This window comes from Procambarus clarkii, chromosome 36 (genome assembly GCF_040958095.1).
Source record: "Procambarus clarkii isolate CNS0578487 chromosome 36, FALCON_Pclarkii_2.0, whole genome shotgun sequence".
NCBI classification, from domain to species: domain Eukaryota; kingdom Metazoa; phylum Arthropoda; class Malacostraca; order Decapoda; family Cambaridae; genus Procambarus; species Procambarus clarkii.
The window spans coordinates 6820273-6843413 of NC_091185.1; the positions used below are offsets into that span (position 1 = coordinate 6820273).

Here is a 23141-nt window from a genome sequence, read left to right on the forward strand (position 1 = left end):
CATGTACCAATAGCCAACTAACATAAAATTACACACTGGCAACTTCCAGAACATGACGGAACATACATCATACTGCACCAACCATTATGCAAGCAGGAGATTGACAAGATACAGTTGACCACTATAGATGAGGTGTCTTACCTTCACATCATTCTCTTCACCTCATCCTCTTAACCTCATCACCTTCATATAATCACCTTATCCTCATCTTAACCTCATCACCTTCGCCTCTTCCTCTGGTACATATCATGCAACGATAAATTTGTAATCACTCGAACACTGCCTTTTGACAATATTAGCAAGAGTTAACAAAATGAATCTCTTGGCACCTGGCCAAATAAAACTGCAAAAATGACCTTTAGAGTTAATTTTTCAACTACTTTCTCAAGTTAAGAAAAATGTAAGGGAAGTAGAGATGATTTAAACTAGAATCATTGGTCTCAACCTTTCAGTCATATACAGTATATGTAATATATTCATAATATTTATTTAATAACCCATCCCATACATATGAAAGTGACGATTGTTCTGTCTGTCTTAGACTTATTAGGTTGTGAATTAAGACATCATTATAAGGCAAAGAAGGTGGTGAGAAGAGGTGAGGCATAAGTAGATAAAGAAAAGCATGAAATACAGTAGAGCTAAAGGCTATTCCTTACAAAAAGAAAAACTAAATAAAATAGGTAGAAAATGGAAAGAGTAAATGCGAAAAGTAAATAAAGAGAAAAGAAATAAAATGAGAGAAATAAATAAGTCACAAAGAGATCGAAGGAGAGCTCAGAGAGGCAGATTGCTCAATCAGATAATTTTTGCTAAGATGATTACAACATTCGCTTTCTCAGAAGAGAGTCATGAATGAACAGCAACAAGCAAAGATCTACAGCCCTAAATTACCTTTGACCCATAATTACTCAACCTTAATCATCAATTAGAACAATAACAAACTTCAGTCCCAGTCAGCACTCGGCATCCTTACCGAAATCCTTGACTATATTAAATATCAGGTCACTGCACACACTCATATATACCCTTTATCTACAATACACTGAGCAGCAATGCTAATCTGGATCTCAAATGCATAATAGAGGACAGTGACAGAACCCATGGCCATCACACAAGAAACAAATATTTATTTGATTTTCATAGAGACTCAACCAAAGCATATATGCAATGCAAATTAAGCTCAAATTGTGGAATGATCTTTCAAGTACTGTATCACTAAAAGCTGTACTTCTCTCAACCAGTTTAAAAAGAAGATACAGTACTAAGAAATATCTACCAGTAATTATAATCATATAAAAATTTTTACTCCCAGTTTTAAATTAAATTTTCTTTAAGAGTAGATTTTCTTTATTACTGTTGTTATAAATATTAAATGCTTTATCTATTTTGTTGCTAAAACTACAGATTGTATAATTAAGCATTCTACAATCAACTTGAGAATGGTCCAGGACGGACCGAAATGTCGTTGTCCCTTCACCGTCTAGTGTGTGGTCTGGTCAACATACTTTAGCCACGTTTTTGTGACTCATCGCCTGCAGACTGAAGAAATGTCACTAGCGGAGTACCACTGGGCTCAGTTCTTGCACCAGTAATGTTCATAGTCTACATAAACGATCTACAAGGAGGAGTACAGAATTATATGAACATATTTGAAGATGATGCTAAAATACTGGGGAAGATAAGAGATGGAGATGATTGAAATGCCCTTCAAATTGATCTAAATAAAATAAGTGCTTGGAGCGACAAGTGGCAAAGGGAATTCAATGTGAATAAATGCCATGTTATGGAATGTGGTATTGGAGAAAATAAACCCCCACACAACTTAAAAATTATGTGGAAAGGAATTGGAGAACTTTTATGAATAACGAGATCTAGGGATGGTTTTGGATAATAAGCTGTCGCCAGCAGAACACACAAAGAACATTGTGAGAGAAGCATATGCGTCGCTCTCCAACTTCAGACTTGCTTTTAATTACATTACAGTGAAATATTATGAAATACTAAAAACTGTTCATGACTTTCATGAGACCAAAATTTGAATATGGGGAGCCGGTCGGCCGAGCGGACAGCACGCGGGACTTGTGATCGTGGGTTCAATCCCAGGCGCCGGCGAGAAACAATGGGCAGAGTTTCTTTCACCCTATGCCCCTGTTACCTAGCAGTAAAATAGGTACCTGGGTGTTAGTCAGCTGTCACGGGCTGCTTCCTGGGGGTGGAGGCCTGGTCGAGGACCGGGCCGCGGGACACTAAAAGCCCCGAAATCATCTCAAGATAACCTCAAGATGCAGCAGTTGTATGGTGTCTGAATCTCAAGAAGCACATAAATAAATAGGAAAAGGTGCAACGGCATGCTACAAAATGACTTCTGCAAATGAAAAACAAGAGTTACGATGAGGGACTGGAGGCTTTAAACATGCCAAAACTAGAAGATAGAAGGAAAGAGATATAATCACCACTTAACAAAATACTAACAGGAATCAACCAAATTGACTAAGATGAATTCTTGAAGCCAGCAACTTCATAAACAGGAAGACACAGATTTAAGCTAAGAAAACAAAGGTGCCAAAAAAAATTAGAAAGTTTTCTTTTGCAAACAGAGGGGTAGATGGTTGGAACAAGCTAAATGAGAAGGTGGTCGAGGCAAAACCATCAGTAGTTTCAAAGCGTTATACGACAGTACAGTACTGGGAAGATGGGACACCACAAGCATTGGTCTCATCCTTTAACTGCAGTTAGGTAATTACACTCTTAACAGCTCAATTCTGCTGTCACAAATAATAAATACACTCACTTGCCCCCTGCCTTCCAGTGTGGATGTTTTTGCACAATACTTTACCATGTGGCTGTTGCACAGAGGTATTAGTGTGCTACAGTACCACGAAATTGAAAGGAAAGCTTTGGTGAGTTTGTATAAGGATTTTATGTATGAAGGGGGTACAAGAGGACCCGAGAGAATGTTCATAGGATGGATATTCGTAAAGTGGAGACTGACTGTATTCAGATTTATTTGTCACTAATTCACACACACATTATTATATTCTTTGAATGATAAAATATACGGTTTTTCATGTTATCTGTATTACATTATACACATTGTACATAGCTATCTACATTTAATGAGTTATAACAGAAGTTTGATTGTCAGAAACAGCTTGAGCCATTGTGGGTAACACCTAACATATTACAAACAGATCAAGTATTATCAAGAAAATTGAGTTTTGTAATGTGTATTAAGAGAAATAGTTCCCTTCCTCTTACATCTTCATAGGCAGTATTTAAGGCAATAGTTACTTTATAGGTTTAAAGAAAATTCTTATTTTATGTATGAATATAAAGAATAAGTAATGGTAATGTCTTCTCACAGACATAATAACATGAGATAAAAACCCACACTTATGCATTTGGGAAATTTTCATAAAGAATTACACCAAGTCTTTCGCACTCTTCTGAGTGCTCTGTCTAACAACTAATCATTATTCGTTGAGATATAAGTCTCATCCTAATCACATACTGAGACCTTGACAAAGCACTCAGGAGAGTGCGAAAGACTTGGTGTAATTCATTACATAACTTTCCCAAATACATAAGTGTGGATTTTTATCCTATAATACTGTATACAGTAAAGAATAGTTTTTCATGCAGTATAACAGCCTATGAAGTAAGAAATGCTACCTCCCATAAAATGTACAATAATGTTTATATGATATATTTGTGTAAAGGAAATTATTCACTTTATGAATAGGCTGTGTTTTCATAAATTTTCAACGGCACCAGCAATATAGTGAACGAACATCAGATGGAGAGAAATATTGGGGAACACTTTCAGCAATATAATATTCATTGTTTGGAGTTCCCTCATCTTCAGCCAGTGGTATTTTGTTCCCAGGTAACAAGTATTTATTGGAAATTTGATCCATAGACTTAGTTTGTAATTTATCTTTGGTTACATCTGCTAGTAGACAAGCATTAAAATAATAAGATTTTGCTATCCTATATTTGCAATTGACTTGAACATCTGTCCATTGCCTACTAGCCTTTCCCTTGCTTAATCCTCTATTCAGCATGGTTGGGTTGTGAAATAAATTTATTTTCACTTGAGGTAATTTTTTGGGGACTGAGGCCACTGAAAAAGATACTTATATGCTTTTTAAAATATTTGGCCTTTGAGTATCAAAACAAGGAATTGCTAAACAGCATATCAGGCATGGGGGAATCACTAGCCTGATATGGTACACTGGTACAGTATATACTGTACCAGTGTTATACCATTATTTGGTATATGACACATGTTAGGCATAATGAGGTCCCCATAGTCAAGTCCAAGGCTCGTATGTGTGATCTGCAAAGTGAATTTTTGTTTTGTTTTAGACATAACCATTACGTACAGTAGCAGTGTTAAAAGCAACATCCCATTTATTCCCCAAGAAGTTATAAATCTCATCATAATTGACAATATTAAATAATAATTCATTGGGTTGGGGTACAGGCAGCCAGAGTGTATTCATATATGTTAGGCTTATATTGAGGGCATCCCCAAGGTGGAATTACTGACCCTGCCCAGGATGCATTTCCACAAGAAGCTCCTCAGTACCTACTTACTGCTAGGTGAACAGAAATAGTAGATGATAAGAAATGCGCCCAACCATTTCTGTCCCACCAGGAATTCGAATCTGCAATTCTCAATTGTGAGTTGAAAACGAACTTGACTATGTAATTACCTAAGTGTAGTTACAGGATGAGAGCTACGCTCGTGGTGTCCCATCTACCCAGCACTCTTTGTCATATAACGCTTTGAAAATACTGACGGTTTTGGCCTCCACCACCTTCTCCCTTAACTTGTTTCAACCGTCTACCACTCTGTTTGCGAAAGTGAATATTCTTATATTTCTTCGGTATCTTTGTTTAGTTAGTTTAAATCTATGACCTTTTGTTCTTGAAGTTCCAGGTCTCAGGAAATCTTCCCCTATCGATTTTATCAATTCCTGTTACTATTTTGTACGTAGTGATCATATCACCTCTTTTTCTTCTGTCTTCTAGTTTTGACATATTTAATGCCTCTAACCTCTCCTCGTAGCTCTTGCCCTTCAATTCTGGGAGCAACTTAGTAGCATGTCTTTGCATCTTTTCCAGTTTATTGATGTGCTTCTTAAGATATGGGCACCACACAACCGCTGCATATTCTAGCTTTGGCCTAACAAAAGTCATGAACAATTTCTTTAGTATTTCGCAATTCATGTATTCAGAAGTTAGAAAACGTGGCATAGGCTCCTCGCACAACTTTCTTTATGTGGTCCTCACGTGATAGTTTTCTATTTAGAACCACCCCTAGATCTCTTTCTTACCAGAATTCTTTAAAGATTTCTCACATAAATTATAGGTTGTGTGGGATCTATGTTCTCCTATTCCTCATTCCATAACATGGCATTTATTCACATTAAATTCCATTTGCCACGTGGTGATCCATATATTTATTTTGTCCAGGCATGACAATCATTTCATTTAAGTTTCTTAGCCTTCCAATTTCTTTACAATTCTCAATCTTAGCATCATCAGCAAACATGTTAATATAATTCTGTATTCCAACTGGTAGATCATTTATGTAGACAATGAACATCACCGGTGCAAGAACTGAACCCTGTGGTACTCCACTTGTGACACTTCTCCAGTCCGATACATTGCCTCTGATTACTGCCCTCATTTTTCTGTCAGTCAGAAAATTTTTCATCCATGTTAAAAGCTTACTTTTCACCCCTCCAATATTTTCCAGTTTTCAGAACAACCTCTTATGTGGAACTTTGTCGAAAGCCTTTTTTTTTTTAGGTCCAAATAGATGCAGTCAACCCAACCATCTTTTCCCTGTAAAATCTCTGTGGCTCGATCAAAGAAACTGAGTAAATTCGATAAACAGGATCTTTCAGATCGAAAACCATACTGCCTGTCTGATATTATATAATTTCTCTCCAGGTGTTCCACCCATTTAGTTTTTATTATTTTTTTCAAATATTTTGACTATTACACTTGTCAATGATACAGGTCTATAATTGAGGGGGTCTTCCCTGCTGCCACTTTTGTAGATTGGAACTATGTTAGCCTTTTTCCACACATCACCATATGTCAGCATGTGTCACCATATATGAGCCTCGAAACAGTCTAGCAATGTTTCACACATTTAACTATATAAATTCAACAAATTACACACGTTTGAATAATAATACAGGAAAAAAAAAACTGAGAAGACATGAACAAGGCATCGAAATACTGTATTGTAATTATGAAAAATTATATTCGCGGCAACTGCTGCCCTACGGGGTGTCGGGGGTGCGTGTGTCTGAGCGCCTACTTGCTCACCGCCCATAAATTGCTCACCTTCTCAGCTCCATCATAGCTAAAGTATGTCACATACAATATTTTAGTTTAGTTTCCCGTGATCAGAGACCGCATTTTAACAATATAAGAAGATAAAATAATTGTTTGAAAATAAATCTTTTCCAGTGCACCACAGGAGTTATAATGTGGCACAGTTAAGTGGTTAAACTGTGGAGGCTATTTTGATGCATTTTCTGTAATGCACAAGCAAAAAATTCTGAATTTTATTTTATTTTATTTTTTTCATCATTAATTAATATCCAGAAGGCACGAAAATTCACGTAAAACTTGCAAAAGTTGAGAGCGGGTGTGTAGGGGATATCCATAGGCCATACTGAAACCTGCGGAAGATTACCAGGACCCAAAAGACTAGCCAAACAGATTACCCAGGAAGCGGGGATGCTTGCTAGGACTTATGTAGGTAGACCAACACTGCCTAGTTAATGTGGCTGTGAAGGCCGACTTCCACATTATATGCAAGACAAGTTCGCGAACCCCTAGTGAGCTTAACCAGCCAAATTTTTTTCTGCTAACGAAGGGTCTAGACAGCTAAGTCAGAGACCCCTGACTGCTCCTAAGGTAAGGCCCCCACGCTGGTGGTCCAGCCTTTAAAGAGTAAACTCCCGAATATACCAAAACTCTGTCAATGCAGGGGCAGTGTTATGGTGTACACAGGGAAGGTAGCCATGAACATATGCAGATCTAAGCACTCTACGAGCCAGGTTCACACAACACGAACCAGACAGAAAACATGCTTGTGAAGCTAACTAAAACATAGAATAATACCAAGCAAATGGGCCTCCATAGGACAAAGTCCAAGGATGGCTAACTGAGAAGCAGCAGAACCAGCACAGCTGGTTAATGACCTGGAAACCCTACAGTAGACAATTGGTGGTGTCCACATCAGTGACAAAATTGCCTTGCAAGCCCTGCTGCAAATAAGGTCAGAGGAATGATCTAGTGAGCTTGTGCTAGTTTCAAGGGATTCGATTATTTGTTTACAATGTTTGGGGAGTTTCTTTGACAGTTTCAAAGTTTTGGTTCTGAACCCAACAGTGGTATGTACTGGTTCGGTGACTCTCAGGATACTTTTTCATGGGGTGGCAGAATGTGACCTGCTCTCTACTTCTCTATGAGAGGGATGGTGGCCAGGTTCTTGCTCTGGTCCCCATTGGTCAAATAGAACTCTGCAGCTGATATGACCTAATAGTTGGGAGTAATGTCAGTGATATAGATTCAGGGAGTCACTGGTGCTCATCCAGGAAGAGGCATTTCATGACATTCAGTGCTTTTTTACTGTGAATGGATAATGTTTTTGGGCAATTGAGTTAGTGAGCTTCATGGTCTACTCTATATTCTGGTTTTATCTCCTTTTCTGTGCAAGAAATTTGGTTCTACCCTAGGGCAAGATTGTACTGGTCCTATAGACATAATCATGTAGAGCTAGTCAATATTCTGCACATGCATCACTGGAGGAAATTAGTCCAGTCTAGATTGACCTTTAGGAGATTCATTCTTATATTCTCAAAACCATTATGTGTGCTTCTTCGCACCATATACCACAATGCAGTGGTCTCAGTAACTACTGTTTGGGCTACCTGGTCATGAACCCTCTATTGTTACAACTTGGTCCACTTACTAAAGCTTTTTTATTTTGCATAAGACAAAATAAACCCTGAATACTGGGAAGGAGGGACAGAAGTGAGGGGCCCATGAGCAACTGTGTGTTCTGCTTAACAAGGAGCTTCTCATATATACACCATTCTAAAGCCTGATTTTTGAGATAATGCATTTATTCAGGCCATTGCTGACAGAGACAGTGAGTCACAATAATATAGTTGGAGATATGATGACCAAACCACACTTCAGAAGATGGAGAAATGACGACATTTCGGTCCATCCTAGACCATTATCAAGTCGTGTGTGTGTGTAATTACCTAAGTGTAGTTACAGGATGAGAGCTACGCTCGTGGTGTCCCGTTGTGTGTAATTACCTAAGTGTAGTTACAGGATGAGAGCTACGCTCGTGGTGTCCCGTCTTCCCAGCACTCTTTGTCATATAACGCTTTGAAACTACTGACGGTCTTGGCCTCCACCACCTTCTCACTTAACTTGTTCCAACCGTCTACCACTCTATTTGCGAAGGTGAATTTTCTTATATTTCTTCGGCATCTGTGTTTAGCTAGTTTAAATCTATGACCTCTTGTTCTTGAAATTCCAGGTCTCGTGTATGTGTGTGTGTGTGTGTGTGTGGACATTCTTATTTTTTATTCAAAACAAGAAATTTGTATTCTGCAAAAATAGAGTAAATTTTGTGTGTAGTTCAAGTACATAGGTAAATATGATTAATACAGTATAGAAGGTCTATTTAATGATGCAAATTGGTTCTTATTTACAGTATGTCTAACTTACTCTTGACATAATTCACCAGTCTTACAGCTATTATGTTACCCAGCAATTTGCTTTATAAATCATCAACCCTATTACCAAGCCAGTATTTACCCAAATTTTCTCTAAATCTAAACTTGTTCAATTTGTATCCATTGTTCAGTGTTCTTTTTTTGTGATCTATTTAACACCTATTAATATCCACCTTGTTATACCCTTTCATCCATTTGTGTACTTCCATCTTGTCACCCCTTGTACTCTTTGGAATAATTTTATATTCATTCTATACTTTAGTGCCCAAACTAATCCGAATAATCAAATTGGAGCTTAACTATGAATGTCAGTATGTATGTCAGGAAGATATTATTTGCTATATATACAGTACTGTATACTGTGTATAATTTATTGTAACAGCAGTTTCATGTGTTGTCATATAATGCATATTTAAAATAAACAATACAATATTAATTAAAAAGCCAATTAACGTAAGTATTATATAATATTTGCTACCATACCATGCTGAAACGGATCTTTCCTCCTTGGCTTTTCTTCTTGATAACTTTCCTTACCTAACTAGCATATTACAGGCAGATGTAAGTCAAACTTTAAGGAGATGTACATTTTATGGCATAATTTGTCATGTGTTAAAAACCAAAGAAACAGGTGTAAAGATAAAAGTGAAGGTAGTCCATGTCTGGCTGAACTCCAGCACCCTGTCTTGGGTGAGCCAGTTGTGGCTTTTCACATGTATTTGCCCCTGCCAGCCAGTAACTACAAATTGTAAACTCCTTCATAGAGTTCCCCCTCATGTAGAAACCCAGTAGCTGTGCTCTGCTGAAGCCATTTCCTGCTGGTGCAGTAGTGTGGTCACTACTGTAGTTTGGTAGTTGATTTATAGTAGTGGATTGCGCGTCCCTTGTAGTGAGAGATATTGTGCTGCCTGATGATCGATGAGGGACTGCCAGAATTTATACGAGCTATATTTTGACTTGACAAGTACCTAGTTTGCTTAGAGATGCGTACAAGTAGTGCCCCTCGGTAGGAGAAGTATGGACTGTATTTGACCTGCGTATTAAATTTGTTTTTGTGTATACAGTATTTCTCTCGCCTATTAACTGATTGACACTGAAGGAGCATGTTGGTCCATGGTGATGAGAATTGAATGCTCATGAGTCAAATGAATCCATAATTGTATTTACTATGGCTTATTGTAATTTATTAATACCTTTTGAATTTACCATTGTGAATAAATAGTTCTTGGTGCTGATTAACACAAATATCTCAGGTGTACAATAGTAATTTGTCTTTAGATTCTGTTTTACATTTAGGCTACAAATAACACTTTTAAACATAACATTTAATTATCCTGAGGGACCTCTTCTTCAGTGTTATGGTCAGATTATATGTTAGAAAACCCTATTTGGACCTTCTACCCTTGACCTAACCCAAGGTTTTCCCAGTAACTTCAAAATATCCCTCTCACCCTTGACTTGCGTGGTGACCCAGCCTGACAGCTATCTTGGTCTCATGGTTCATCCTCACTGGTGACTCGGCAGAGGTTTCATTGATGATTGACCTTACCCAGTTCCTTTTGAATTTCTGCTTTTATATATCTTAAGTTTCAGTGCTGAAAGATATGCAGTTGCTGATCCCCACAGCTTTGACAACAGTTGTTTGGTTTACAATAGAAAACAGTTTATTCATGAATTGGCAGATTAAGAAAACTAAAATGGTATATAGTACTGTGGAAGCAGAAAAATAATTCTTATGAAATATATATATGCATACAGTATATAGTGTAAGCTGGATTCTTTATTAAAGAAATCCAGTCCAGTTAAAGATTGGTTACAATAGAAGTATTCCAAAATGTTATGTGGATAGAAGAAATAAAAGCAATACAGTATTGAGGAAATTGGTAAAATCCAATTAGACTGAATTTATGGTGAGATTAAATGTAAAAAAAAGTATAATTTTTCCAAACCATTTTGTTATCAAACTATGGAAAAGTATGTTCTATAATTTGCATTTATGGGTCCTGCACTTGGACCTGGCTGGGTCTTGTTTGGGATTCTCAAACCTCTTCCATGTCTCTCCCTCCGGAGGCATAGCTGCGGCTGCTGTCCTGCCTGCAGTTGCTTCTGGGGGTTCCCGGGTCACTTGGTGATTGCCAAAGCAGTTGTGCAGGAGTCTGAACTTCGCCGTGCTGGTTTACCCGCTGAGTTGGGTTTAACTTCGGCGTCTATTCTGGCTCCTTCAGGGATGCCCCACCCCTTCCGCCTCTCTCACGATCGCTGGGTTTGGCCGCTGGAGGCCTTGCGTCGGTTGCTGTGTCACTGGCTTCCTCTTCGGGTTTTTTGGGGTTCAGTGCCTTGCCACCTACCCAAACCCTCGCTCGATGTGTTCACAAACGCGTCACCTGCCTTCTGGAGCTTTGTGAGCAGTGCTCACCAGACTGGCTGGGGGCGGTGGGGTCTGTCCTTCTGTCTAGCTTGCGGCGGTCTGACTGTCATTTCGTAGAACATAAGAACATAAGAATAAAGGTAACTGCAGAAGGCCTATTGGCCCATACGAGGCAGCTCCTATTTATAACCACCCAATCCCACTCATATACATGAGTGGGGTGGGGTGGTTATAAATAGGAGTGGTGGAGGTGGGGTCCCACTCAAGGGACCCCACCTCCACCACTTTATGCAGAAATTGGTTCAGTTCTATCTTGTGTTGATACTTATAATACCCTAAAATTAAAAGGAGGGTTCGGGTCGCTCGGGGTTTGACCATTCAGCTCCATTCGGACTTATCCAGTGGTTCATTGCCTGAACTACGGGGGTTCTCTTCGGTCCTTGGCTCTTTGGGGCTGGTTGCTTTGAGTGGCTCGTCTACTGGTTTCTCGGGGTTTGGTTCTCTGTGTGGTTCATATCCGGGGAGTGCCCAATGTCCTGGCAGATGGCCTGTCTCAGTTCATTTCCCTATCCACGGAATGGATGATTGACACCAACTCCTTCAGTTGGCTCTGCCAAACGTACAGCCTCCCAGAGGTGGACCTCTTCACATTAGCTTGGTCGAGGCATGTAGCGTCCTTTTTCAACCATGGAGCATTCGCGGTGGATGCCTTTCAGCAGGACTGGTCTAGGTGGGGGGTTACCTGTATCTCTTCCCCTCAGTCCAGCTGTTGCTTCAGTTTCTGGCTCAGTTGAAGTCTTACCACGGGAGAATAGTCCTCTTAGCCCATTGGTGGCTGAACCAGCCTTGGTTTCAGGTGCTGCTTGCTTGGTATCTGAACCTGTAGCATTTTCCGTGGCACCACCTCTTCCAGGAGATCGGACTGGTCCGGTACACAGCTGGTTCAGTCTTCTAACACTCTTCGCATCTCATTTTTTTGACTCGGGTTTATCACCATTTGTATGGTGATCAGATGCTGTCCCATCTGTGAGCTTCGTCTCAGCAGCAGTATGAAGTTTCCTGGCATTCTTTCTGCCATTCCCAGTGCTATACTGTATGGTCGTAATAGCTTGGCATTTTCCCCTGATAGTTCCCTTCCCTTCTTTCCACCATTTTTCTCTCTCTTCGCAGGTTGTCTTTTATTTCTAATCGGGTTGTCTTGTCATTTCTGTCTTTGCATTTTCAGGACCGTCATTTAATGCCTAATACTGTTGCCTTGTATCGTGCGGTGCTGGCGGATCATTTCGGGTGGGTGTCACTACTGCCTCGTTCCATTAGATTTCTCGTGCTTTTTCACCTCCATCCTGCTCATGCACCACCTGAACCATCCTGGTCCTTGGCAGGTTCCTCTCCTATCTCTTTCTCTCTCTCTTCCTCAGTTCGTGTTGTCCCTTCGGTTCAAGATTGTTTTTCCAGGGCTCTATTGCTGTTGGTATTGGCCTCTGGGGGTTGGGTCGGTGAGCTTCATGCTCTCCTCCGGTGCAGGGGTTTCTGCTCCTTCGGTCCTGGTAGTCGGTTTGTTCGGTTGCAGCCTTTCCCTTCTTTTCTGGTGAAGAACGAGATGGCTGCTTTCTGGAAGGGTCCTTGGGTCATAGATGTTTGGTTGGTCAGGCCGGGGGTGCATCATGTGTTGTGTCTGGTTGCGAATCTTCACCATTACCTGTGCGCCTCGGCTTCTGTGGCCAGGAATGAGTTTTGGGTTGATCCAGTTTTCCTTGTTCCCTGTTCCAGGGCTCGGGCCTCCCAGGTCGTTCATAGGGTTACTAAATCTAGCCAGCCCGAGGTCTATCCTCGTGCCCATGACGTTACGAAGTTTGAGGCTTTGGCTGCCATCCTCAGCAACATGTCTTGAGCTGATATTCGGGCAAGGGGATTTTGAAGGTTGAACAGGATCTTCGGCGCCTGTTATTTGTTCAGCATTCCTGGTCCTAGACGTTCGTGTGTGGCTTTGGGTCGCAGGTTGCAGCCAGTTGGCTCGCCTTTAAGTTGAGGAGCTTGTGGCAACCGCCTCCCCGGTAAGTCCCTCTCTTCCTTTGAATCAATTCCTTCCATGTCCTTCCTCAGGTCCACCTGGTGCTGCAAGTGGATTTCTGGATAGAGTATCTGGATCTGTGAGACTCCTGTTGGCACGTACCTGTTCATCCCTGGTCCAGGGACTGGTTGCACTTTGTTCTGAGGCATAAGGCTTATTGCCTGTTTGTTCTCCTCACTGTCTGATGTGGATCCTGCTCTTCTCTGGGGTCTTCCTCTCTCAGTGAGGGCTTAGAAGTAAATGAGGCGGCCCAATGTTGGTTCATAGATACCCTTCAATTCTTCTTGTTCTTGGTACTCCTTGCAGAGGAGTTCTTTCTCCTTTCATCGAGTCATCTCTTTGGTGGATTTCCTGCCTGTGCCTAAATGGGATTCTTCAGGTCTCTAGTTCATTTTTCATCTTCCTGATTGAACTGGTTCACTCCTTGCTCCCTCCTTTCAGATGACTACATTGTCTCAGGTCTATCTTGTTCTAGAGCCGGGTGCTTCGATGATTTCTCTGGACCTCCAGGGAGCGTTTTGGCTTGTCCCTATCCACTCAAGGTTCAGGGATTTTTTTTTTTTTTTTTTTTTTTTTTTTTTTTTTTTTTTTGGTGTGGCAGCAGGCTTTCTGCTTTTGGGTTCTTCCCTTTTGGGCTGAATTCAAAACTCTCCCTGTAAACACACAAGGTAATTGTCACTATTTTATGTTTATTACAGCTTGTAATAAAGTTGTTGCGTCGTGTTATAACGTTTATAACGTTGTTATGACGTATTAGAACATTGTTGCAAGGTGTTAGGTGTTAAGACTTGTTCACACGTTGTACCAACCATTGGGCAAGTTTCAACAGTTTTAATAACTGCTGCGAGGCCTATTGTGGCTAGGCTTAATGCTTCAATAAGTGTTCAAACCTCACATTTTTACATGTTTAACTCAAGTCTTAGTGGACCATCTTCAGTTGTTAGGGGTTCTGATGTTGGTCTACCATAACGACTAGCTGGTGTGGGCTACCAGCCAGTCTGCTTCTCTGCTAACGAGGAATCTGGTTCTTTCCCAGCTTTCCGGGTTTGGGTTCCGCTCTTTGCGTCTGATGTTCTGACACGTGTGGATCACCCTCTATGTGGTTATCAGGTGGCTTGTTAAAGGTGTTCCCCCTGCGATCCATGTCTTCCATCATTTTGTCCCATCGTCATTGCTTCTCAATTTCTGATAGGCTGTTCTGTCCTTTCTTGACTTTTCTTTGTTTGGCATCCTCTGTCATTTGCTGTCGCTGCCTCCTTGCAGTGTTGGCAGAGCCACTCTGGCTTGCATTTAAGGTCATTTCCTCTTTGGCTCTATTTCACATAGTTTCTTGCACATTGTTTTGCCTCTGACCTGCCGGAGGCAAAACAACAAAAATATGCCGCCTACTCCTTCCTTAGGTGTATTTTCCCAAATTGAGGTTAGGCATTTGTTGAGCAATTGTTACCTGCACCTGGCATCCAGTCAGGGCCTTCATTTCTGGTGAAGGAAATCCCAACAGGTCTTATGTGGTGTAGGATTGTAGTAGGCCTTCCCTCTGAGCTTGCTCTTGTCATGTAGGTTTTGTGGATACTATGCATTTCTGTTTTATTTGCACATAATTGACAAAATCCGTGATTGAGTACTGTTCATAGGTCTATAATGCAATATGTACACCTGTATTGCAAGTAAATTTGTTCCTGACCCAGCTAAAAGGAAGTGTCTCACAACCCTCTCCTTTACTGCTATTCTGTCTGGTAAGGTCATCCAAAAATAGATTTAAACACTGGCATGAAACACCAAATTGGGATTTTGATGATAATGGAAACCACTAGTATATAATGACATCATCGCATAGTAAACCATTAAAAAGTGAAAGCAGAATTTTTGTCTTTGGTCTTGGTTAACTACATTACATCCATGTACAGTAGAGGTATTATACCCTTATTTATATCATTTACATAAAACCAGGTGATAAAAAGCTAGAGCTAACTTCTTCCATTGAAGAAAGAATAAATTCTGACATATTGCTGACAGCCTTGAACATAAAACTGGTAAATGAATCCAGATTTGTATTATATTGTTAACCAAACAATTAGGTGCTAAAGCTGTAATTTTTTGTTCTAATAGTGTCTTAAACCTTTGTGTGTGTTTATGTATCTTTTTGGTAAGCATTTTCATTTTAGTAAATCTTTGTTACCTTTGTGTTTTATTGAACAAGGTCACCTGTGGGTGCAGTCACTCTGTCATCTTTTCTTGAGATTCTCTAAAACATCTTTGCCCGCGTTTATACGAGTCACTGCAGTGTGTTGTCATGTCACCTTTGTTTGAGTGTGATCATTTTATTCACTCTTACTTATCTATATGTGCTCAATTCCAGTTACATTTGTATACCTTTGTTTGTTAACTTGAGTTACATATGTGTGAGATCCCTTGAATCAACTTTGTGTGAGATTATTCGAGTCATTTTAGTATGCGAGACCAACTACATTGTCTGTTTTGCCACTCCTGGTCATCTGTATCTCTGTGCAGGTCAAGCTGGGTCACTCGGGGTCCTCCCACTATCCTGACCTGTTCACCTTTTGTCTAGCATTGTCCATGTCCGTTGTTACTTTTCAGTGTGCTAGGCATGTTTCTGTTTGGTGGAAAGTTTTGCATTAGAGCGGATGGCAGTGGCGATTGTACGTGCCGGGAGATCCTCGACCCTGAGTCTGGGTGTCTATGCACAAGAATGCACTTTAACAACTTCCTGTGGGCCACAGTGACTGTTTTTCAGGTGAGTCTAATGTGTTGGTACCAGTGACACTTGTGATATGGCCAATCTTCTCCACATGAGTGGTGTCTGACATGTAATAATACTGTACTCCTATGTCTCTCTTAGTTAACATACCTGGGTTACAGTAATAATCACATGTGAGAAATATCTGTTCATATATATTAGCAGTGACAGTTTAGGTATGGAATTAGCAAAGATCAAAATTTGACCCAAGTTTCAAGTTGTGCAAGAAGCTAGCAGAATTGTTGGTCTGTAGTGTGTGTGTGTGTGTACTCGCACAGGTGTTGAATTTGTGGTTGGCTTTATTGGTTGGTAAACACAGTAATCTGTTTCTTGAATACACTTTTGTGTGACTCATTGCATAGTCTCAACTTTGTGGCTTATTCATTAATAATAAATTAAACAAATAGATTATTATATATAGATCTTGTTGTAGATTTTAGCAAAATATTGTTATATTAATGTGATGTATAATTTATTATAAATGTAATTGAGTGAAGTACATCATAGTTAACATAGAACAAACAATCAGCTTAATTATTTTCACATACATTTACTAGAATTTTTTTTCTTTGGATAGCTATGTGTATTTTCTTTTAGAATGATCATTAAGATCTTCATACTGTTTGATGACAGGTTAATATTGCTAAAGTTCCAGATTTTTCATATGTCATTAAGTTTTGCTGAAACCCAATGTCATTACTCATTAAACATTACACAAAATTCTAATTATTAAAATTTTCTTCATGAACCTTTCCAACTGTTTCCAACTAAACCTCATTCCTAACACTTTCCTCATCACCTCTGCCATCACTATTCCTCATTCCTAACACTTTCCTCATCACCTCTGCCATCACTATTCCTCATTCCTAACACTTTCCTCATCACCTCTGCCATCACTATTCCTCCTCTTATTGCTTCTTTTACTTCTGTTATTATTGTCTCCACCAACAACACTCACATTAACCACTTCCACCTCCTTCAACAATTGCTATAATCACTTATTCCTATAATCACCTACCACTGCTACTACTACCACTGCTGCTACTACCACTGCTGCTACTACCACTGCTACTACTACCACTGCTGCTACTACCACTGCTGCTACTACCACTGCTGCTACTACCACTGCTGCTACTACCACTGCTGCTACTACCACTGCTGCTACTACCACTGCTGCTACTACCACTGCTGCTACTACCACTGCTGCTACTACCACTGCTGCTACTACCACTGCTGCTACTACCACTGCTGCTACTACCACTGCTGCTACTATCACTGCTACTACTACCACTGCTGCTACTACCACTGCTGCTACTACCACTGCTGCTACTACCACTGCTGCTACTACCACTGCTGCTACTACCACTGCTGCTACTACCACTGCTACTACTACCACTGCTGCTACTACCACTGCTGCTACTACCACTGCTGCTACTACCACTGCTGCTACTACCACTGCTGCTACTACCACTGCTGCTACTACCACTGCTGCTACTACCACTGCTGCTACTATCACTGCTACTACTACCACTGCTGCTACTACCACTGCTGCTACTACCACTGCTGCTACTACCACTGCTACTACTACCACTGCTGCTACTACCACTGCTGCTTCTACCACTGCTGCTCCTACCACTGCTGCTACTACCACTGCTGCTACTACCACTGCTGCTACTACCACTGCTGCTACTACCACTGCTGCTCCTATCACTACCACCCTTTCTTAAACTACAACTACCACCATATCCTCTCCATCTACTACCACCACTGCCCCTGTTTCATATACCACCACCCCCACCATTGCTCTGTCTTTGTCTACCTCCATCACCACTGCTTCTCCTTCATCTACCTCTGCCACCACTTCTCCATCATCTATCACTGCCATTGCTTCTTCATCTTCCACCACTTCTTTATCTTCCACCACTACTTCCTTGCCTTCATTTACCACCACCACCATTGCTCCTTTTTCCTCCACCTCCACCACTACTGCTTCTCCTTCAACTACAACCACCACCACTGTCCCACCACTGTCCTGTCTTCAACTACAACCACCACCACCACTGTTCCTTCTTCAACTACAACCACCACCACCACTGTCCCTTCTTCAACTACAACCACCACCACCACTGTCCCTTCTTCAACTACAACCACCACCACCACTGTCCCTTCTTCAACTACAACCACCACCACCACTGTCCCTTCTTCAACTACAACCACCACCACCACTGTCCCTTCTTTAACTGCCATCATCATCACCACTGCCTTTCCTTTATCACCACCACCACTACCACCACCACCACTTCTCTTACAAATGCCACCACTACCCTCCTATAAACACAACCTACTCCTACAACCACTGTTAACCCTTAAACAACCACCGTTACCTCTCCTCTCCTACAACCTCCACAACAGATTCTAACTCAAGAAGACTGGAATGTGGTGCTTTTCAATGGGATGGAAAAGACAAGCCATTGGGCATCACTCTACTTCGTGGCTCTCATGACCTTTGGCAATTATGTGCTCTTCAACTTGCTGGTTGCCATCCTTGTTGAGGGCTTTTCTGCCGAGGTAAGCAGCAGCCAATTGTTTACCTTTCATTATGCATTAACAGAGGCACTCACTAATCCTTTATATTCTGGCATATTGTTAGTTTAGCCCACGTGAGTATGGGAATCAGTTATACATTGTTATAAAGCATTTGTATGTTGGTTAATAAATATAGGATGTGTTCTCAGGACAGTGAAATTGGGGTAATTGTCAGTTTTTGCACTAGACTGTGGTTTTCAATTTTTCTAAAGCATACTGCATAAATATGAGGTCTAAGTTAGCTGATAAAAGCCTGTTACTTAGGATTGTTCACTCGACCTATCTTGTCATAACCCTTCTTGAATGGTAATTGCTTGATTTCTTAGAATCATATCTGCTTACCATACATTTAAGTATTAAGGCAGAAGGGATTAGATATGTTATCAATTATGTGCAAACCCCTAGCTCTACTGATTGTGACATTGTGTTATAAGTCTAGGAGTAGCATCTACAAAGTAAAAGTGCCCATAGTTATGGTAATAGCAATCATGGTATTAATTATGGATCACCTTCCCACTGGGCATTTTTGACACTTTATTGTCAAGTGTCATCAGTAGACAATGTCAGAGTGACGTTCAAGCAACCAAAAATGCCCACTTGGTTCTGGTTCCCATTGTTGGGAACAGGAAGTCTGTTAGGCTTATGAAGTTCTTTCCCAGGATGCAACCCACAACTGTGGGCTAATTCTGGGGGGGTCTCTTTACGGGTGTAAGGGCACGGGATTGGAAGCCGTACCCTAGAGTACGAACTCACAAAACCCATTCTTACTTTATTTACAGTATAGGTACGTTACTTTAAACCAGGAATAGAGAACCAATATACAGTACATTTATAAACACTTCAAACACAAGAGTAACTATGTGGATCCGGTACCATATTTTTCCATTGGCGAGACTCAAGAAACAATCAAAGTGCGTTAAATTTTGATTCACACTTAATGAATCAGAATTTGACAAAGCATTTTCACATAATTTGTTGGTTGTGTGTGGTCTATTTTCTCCTATTTCACATTCCATAACATGGCATTTATTCACATTAAATTCTATTTGCCAAGTTTTGCTCCATACACTTATTTTGTCCAGGTCTTCTTGAAGGGTATGACACTTGTCTAAGTTTTTTATGTTCCCTAGTATCTTAGCGTCATTAGCAAACATGTTCATATTATTCCATGTTACTTCTGGCAGGTCGCTTATGTAGACATAGAACATTACCAGTGCAAGAACTGAACCCTATGGTACTCCACTTCTGACATTTCTTCAGTCCGAAAAATTGCCGCTGATTACTGCCCTCATTTTTCTGTTACAGAAGATTTCATCCATGTTAGAATCCACTCTGTCCAAAGCCTTTTTCTGTGGGGAGCCCCTTTGGCTCCCTGGAGCTATTGGGCTAATATGCGAATCATTAGATTGGGACATTAGTCTATGGAGTTCTGCCTACCGGGGACCGCCAAAACATGGTCCCCCTCAGAGAGGCGCAGGGAGCAATGGCCCTGGAAAATACTCCTGTGGTTGGGGTTAACCTTATCTGCCATCGACCGGGGTTAGGCTACCAGAAAGGTATGCATAGCAAAACAGACCCCCACATGGTAAGAAAAATACAACCAAAACCCGAACATAGAGGTAGAACTCCCTCCAATCCCAAGGAAACGAGCAAACTTCACACTCCATCGCTGCGTTGCTCGTCCACACAGGCGAAGGTGTGGACAGGACTTCACTCTCCCCTCTCCAGGAGGGGGGTGGATGAAGCCCCGGACCCACCGTGCCAGCAACCCAGCCACTCTAGATGGTCATCTATTGTGAATCATGGCAGACGTCTTCTCTGACCTCGCTTTCCAAGCAGGGTTTGCCTTCGTGGTGTCCTCTGCGGTGTCGTTGTGTGTGGTTGCCAGTGTCCTCAAGACTACCAGGGCTGCATATGCTTAGGGCTGTATATGCCTCTTCCTTAGGCACCCTGTGAGACCTACCCTTGCATGTTTAGGTTCTCTTCCTTGGTGCGTTCGGGAACCAATTCCGTAGGGGTGTTTGCTGCTCGGCACTTCCCTTGGGGCCAGCTGGGGTTTTGTGGCCCTTGTTTCTTGTGGCTATAGTTCCACTTATATGATGTTGGTGGCCCTCTGCTAGGCCCCCGTGATTGTACACTGCTTCGACTTTGGTTCAGTCTGTGCTCCCTGGTCCTTCCCCTGTTGTTCATCCTGTACCTCCCCCTCCCCCCTCCTGCTTCTGGTTCCCAAATGTTGGAGGGCTTCAGGGTCGGGGGCAGGGTTAGTTGGTAATGAGACTCGGGCAGCTTCGGGGGCTGCCCCGTTTGGGTTGGGGACGGAGGCATTTGAGCCAGTTCCTCCTCCTGAGGCTTCTGGGTCCCACCAGCAATCCCCTTTCTTTTCGGCCTTTCCTGTGGACTCTGCCTTTTCTTCAGGGGTAGAGGGTATGGAAGCCGGCTTTACCACGGATCCCGACTTGGGGGATCGTGAGGCTAGGGAGGAGTTGACCAGAGGGCCTTTGGCCCCTTTTGACCCCACTTGGGTGTTGAGTACCCACACAACCCGACATGATTTGCCATTGGCTCCTCCCCGAGTTCAGTTCCAGGTTCCCTTGAAATCCTCGGCTCCTTCCTTCCTGAGGTTTTCTGTCTTCCGAATCTCACCTAATGAGGTTCAGGAAGCTCTTACTGCATACCTCCTGCAAGACCCAAATTTTGCCTACGTCATGGATCTATCCTCATTTGAGTTTAGTTATTCTTCCCCATATTGGGTGCGTTGGGAGATTCTGGAATCTTCCTGGCTGGCAGACTGCCCATTCTTTTCGTTGGGGGTGTGGCATGGGTTCTGTAGGATGCTTGAGTGGCAAGAAACTTCTACCATTCTGCTGGTTTACTTGGGGGTGGGGTTAAGTTTGAGGGCCTTAATGTGTGCTTGTTTGCCCCTATGCTGTCTTGGGTTGTTGGCCTTGTTCAGCTGCACGTGCCAGTTCCTACCCTTCCGGCGTCCTTGGTTGTTGAGGATTTGCATGCCCATGGGCATTTGACTTCGGTCTTGCACTTCTTTTCCCTTCTCGAGCTGTCTTTGACCTGGCTTGAGGAGGATGTGGAGGCTGAGTGTCGGGCCTTCGTTGAGTGTGCAGGCCTCGGCAGCTCGGGCCTCGGCAGCTCGGGCCTCGGCAGCTCGGGCCTCGGCTGCGCTGTTGAAGCTGATTGCGCCTATCCTGAAGGAGACAGTCTCTGTTCTTTGCTGATTGTCTCGCGTGTTGGCAGGCTGTGCTCACTCTCTCTTTGGAATCTGATTGGGCCTTGGGTTTTAGGCTTTCGTATGTTGCTGTTTGCAGAGGCTGCTGTCATGCAGTTTCTGAAGGTGGCTTCATCTAGTTGTTGTCCTATGTTAGACTTTTTGGTTCTCCGGGCTGTTTTCGAAGGCTGTTCTTGGTCTTCTCGGAAGGCACGACCCTTCTCGGAAGGGTCGTGCCAGGGGTCGGGGTTCGGCAAGTCGGGGTGGGCTTAATACTTGGAATTAAGGTAGAGAAACTAAGCCTAATTATTATTCTAATATATAAACCGCCAGATACAACGGTTGAGGAATTCACAGAGCAGATGCACAAAATAGAGAACATACTTGATAACCTAGCAAACCCAGCTCCAAATATTATCTTCCTTGGAGATTTCAATTTACCGAGTCTAAGATGGAGAATGGCAAACACAAATATCATAGCAGGGAATGACCCAGGAAATAACCAACCACAGGTCAGAGAACTTTTGAGATTCTGTGACATATTCTCGCTCAATCAACAGATTACAGAACCAACTAGGAACGAAAACATGCTAGACTTGTTATTCACAAACAATGATGAACTAATCAGAGACATTACAATCTCAGATACTACATTCTCAGACCATAAGCTCATTGAAGTGCGAACTAGCATAAATAACGGTAGTAGGTCTAAGAGACCTAACAAGCGAGAAGGAGTATTCAATCAATTCAATTTCAACAATAAGAGGATCGACTGGGAAAAAATAAATGTAGACCTTGCAACCATTCAATGGGAGACGGTCTTAAGCGACAAAATTCCCATACAGGGAATAGCTCAACTGACAGCAGAAGCTTACAAGGTCTACTTGAAGCACGTGCCTGTGAGGAGGGGCAGAAAGAGGACCACACTAGAAAGAGAACGCAGACGACTGTACAGGTGAAGGAAAAAAATAACGGAAATGCTTCGGCAGACACAACTATCACAAGCAAGGAAAATAAACCTAAGCAGGGAGATCGAAGAAATAGAACAAACGTTGAAGAGATCATATGAGTCTGAGGAAATGGAATTGGAACAGAAAGCTATACAAGAGAGAAAGAAAAATCCAAAATATTTTTTCACATACGCAAAATCAAAATCAGAAACCTCGACCAGTATTGGACAGTTAATTACAAATGAAGGTACGTACACAGAGGACAACAAAGAGATTAGTGAAACTTCACCGTGTTTCATAGCCAGTATGAGGCTATGTTTAGCATACCAATAAACAACTTGAAAGTTGATGACCCAGACAGCTTCTTTATGAATGACATTCAAGCTGCAGATAATATAA

At 41.7% G+C, this 23141-nt stretch overlaps 1 protein-coding gene across 1 annotated transcript in view; it reads left to right on the top strand.

Moving 5' to 3' along the window:
- Window positions 1-23141, top strand: part of LOC123756102 (Ca[2+]-channel protein alpha[[1]] subunit T) — a 487984-nt gene that overhangs the window by 275382 nt on the left and 189461 nt on the right. The window contains exon 15 of the mRNA XM_069336529.1: window positions 18399-18554. Coding sequence (XP_069192630.1) covers window positions 18399-18554 — 156 coding nt within the window. The remainder of the gene's footprint in view (window positions 1-18398; window positions 18555-23141) is intronic.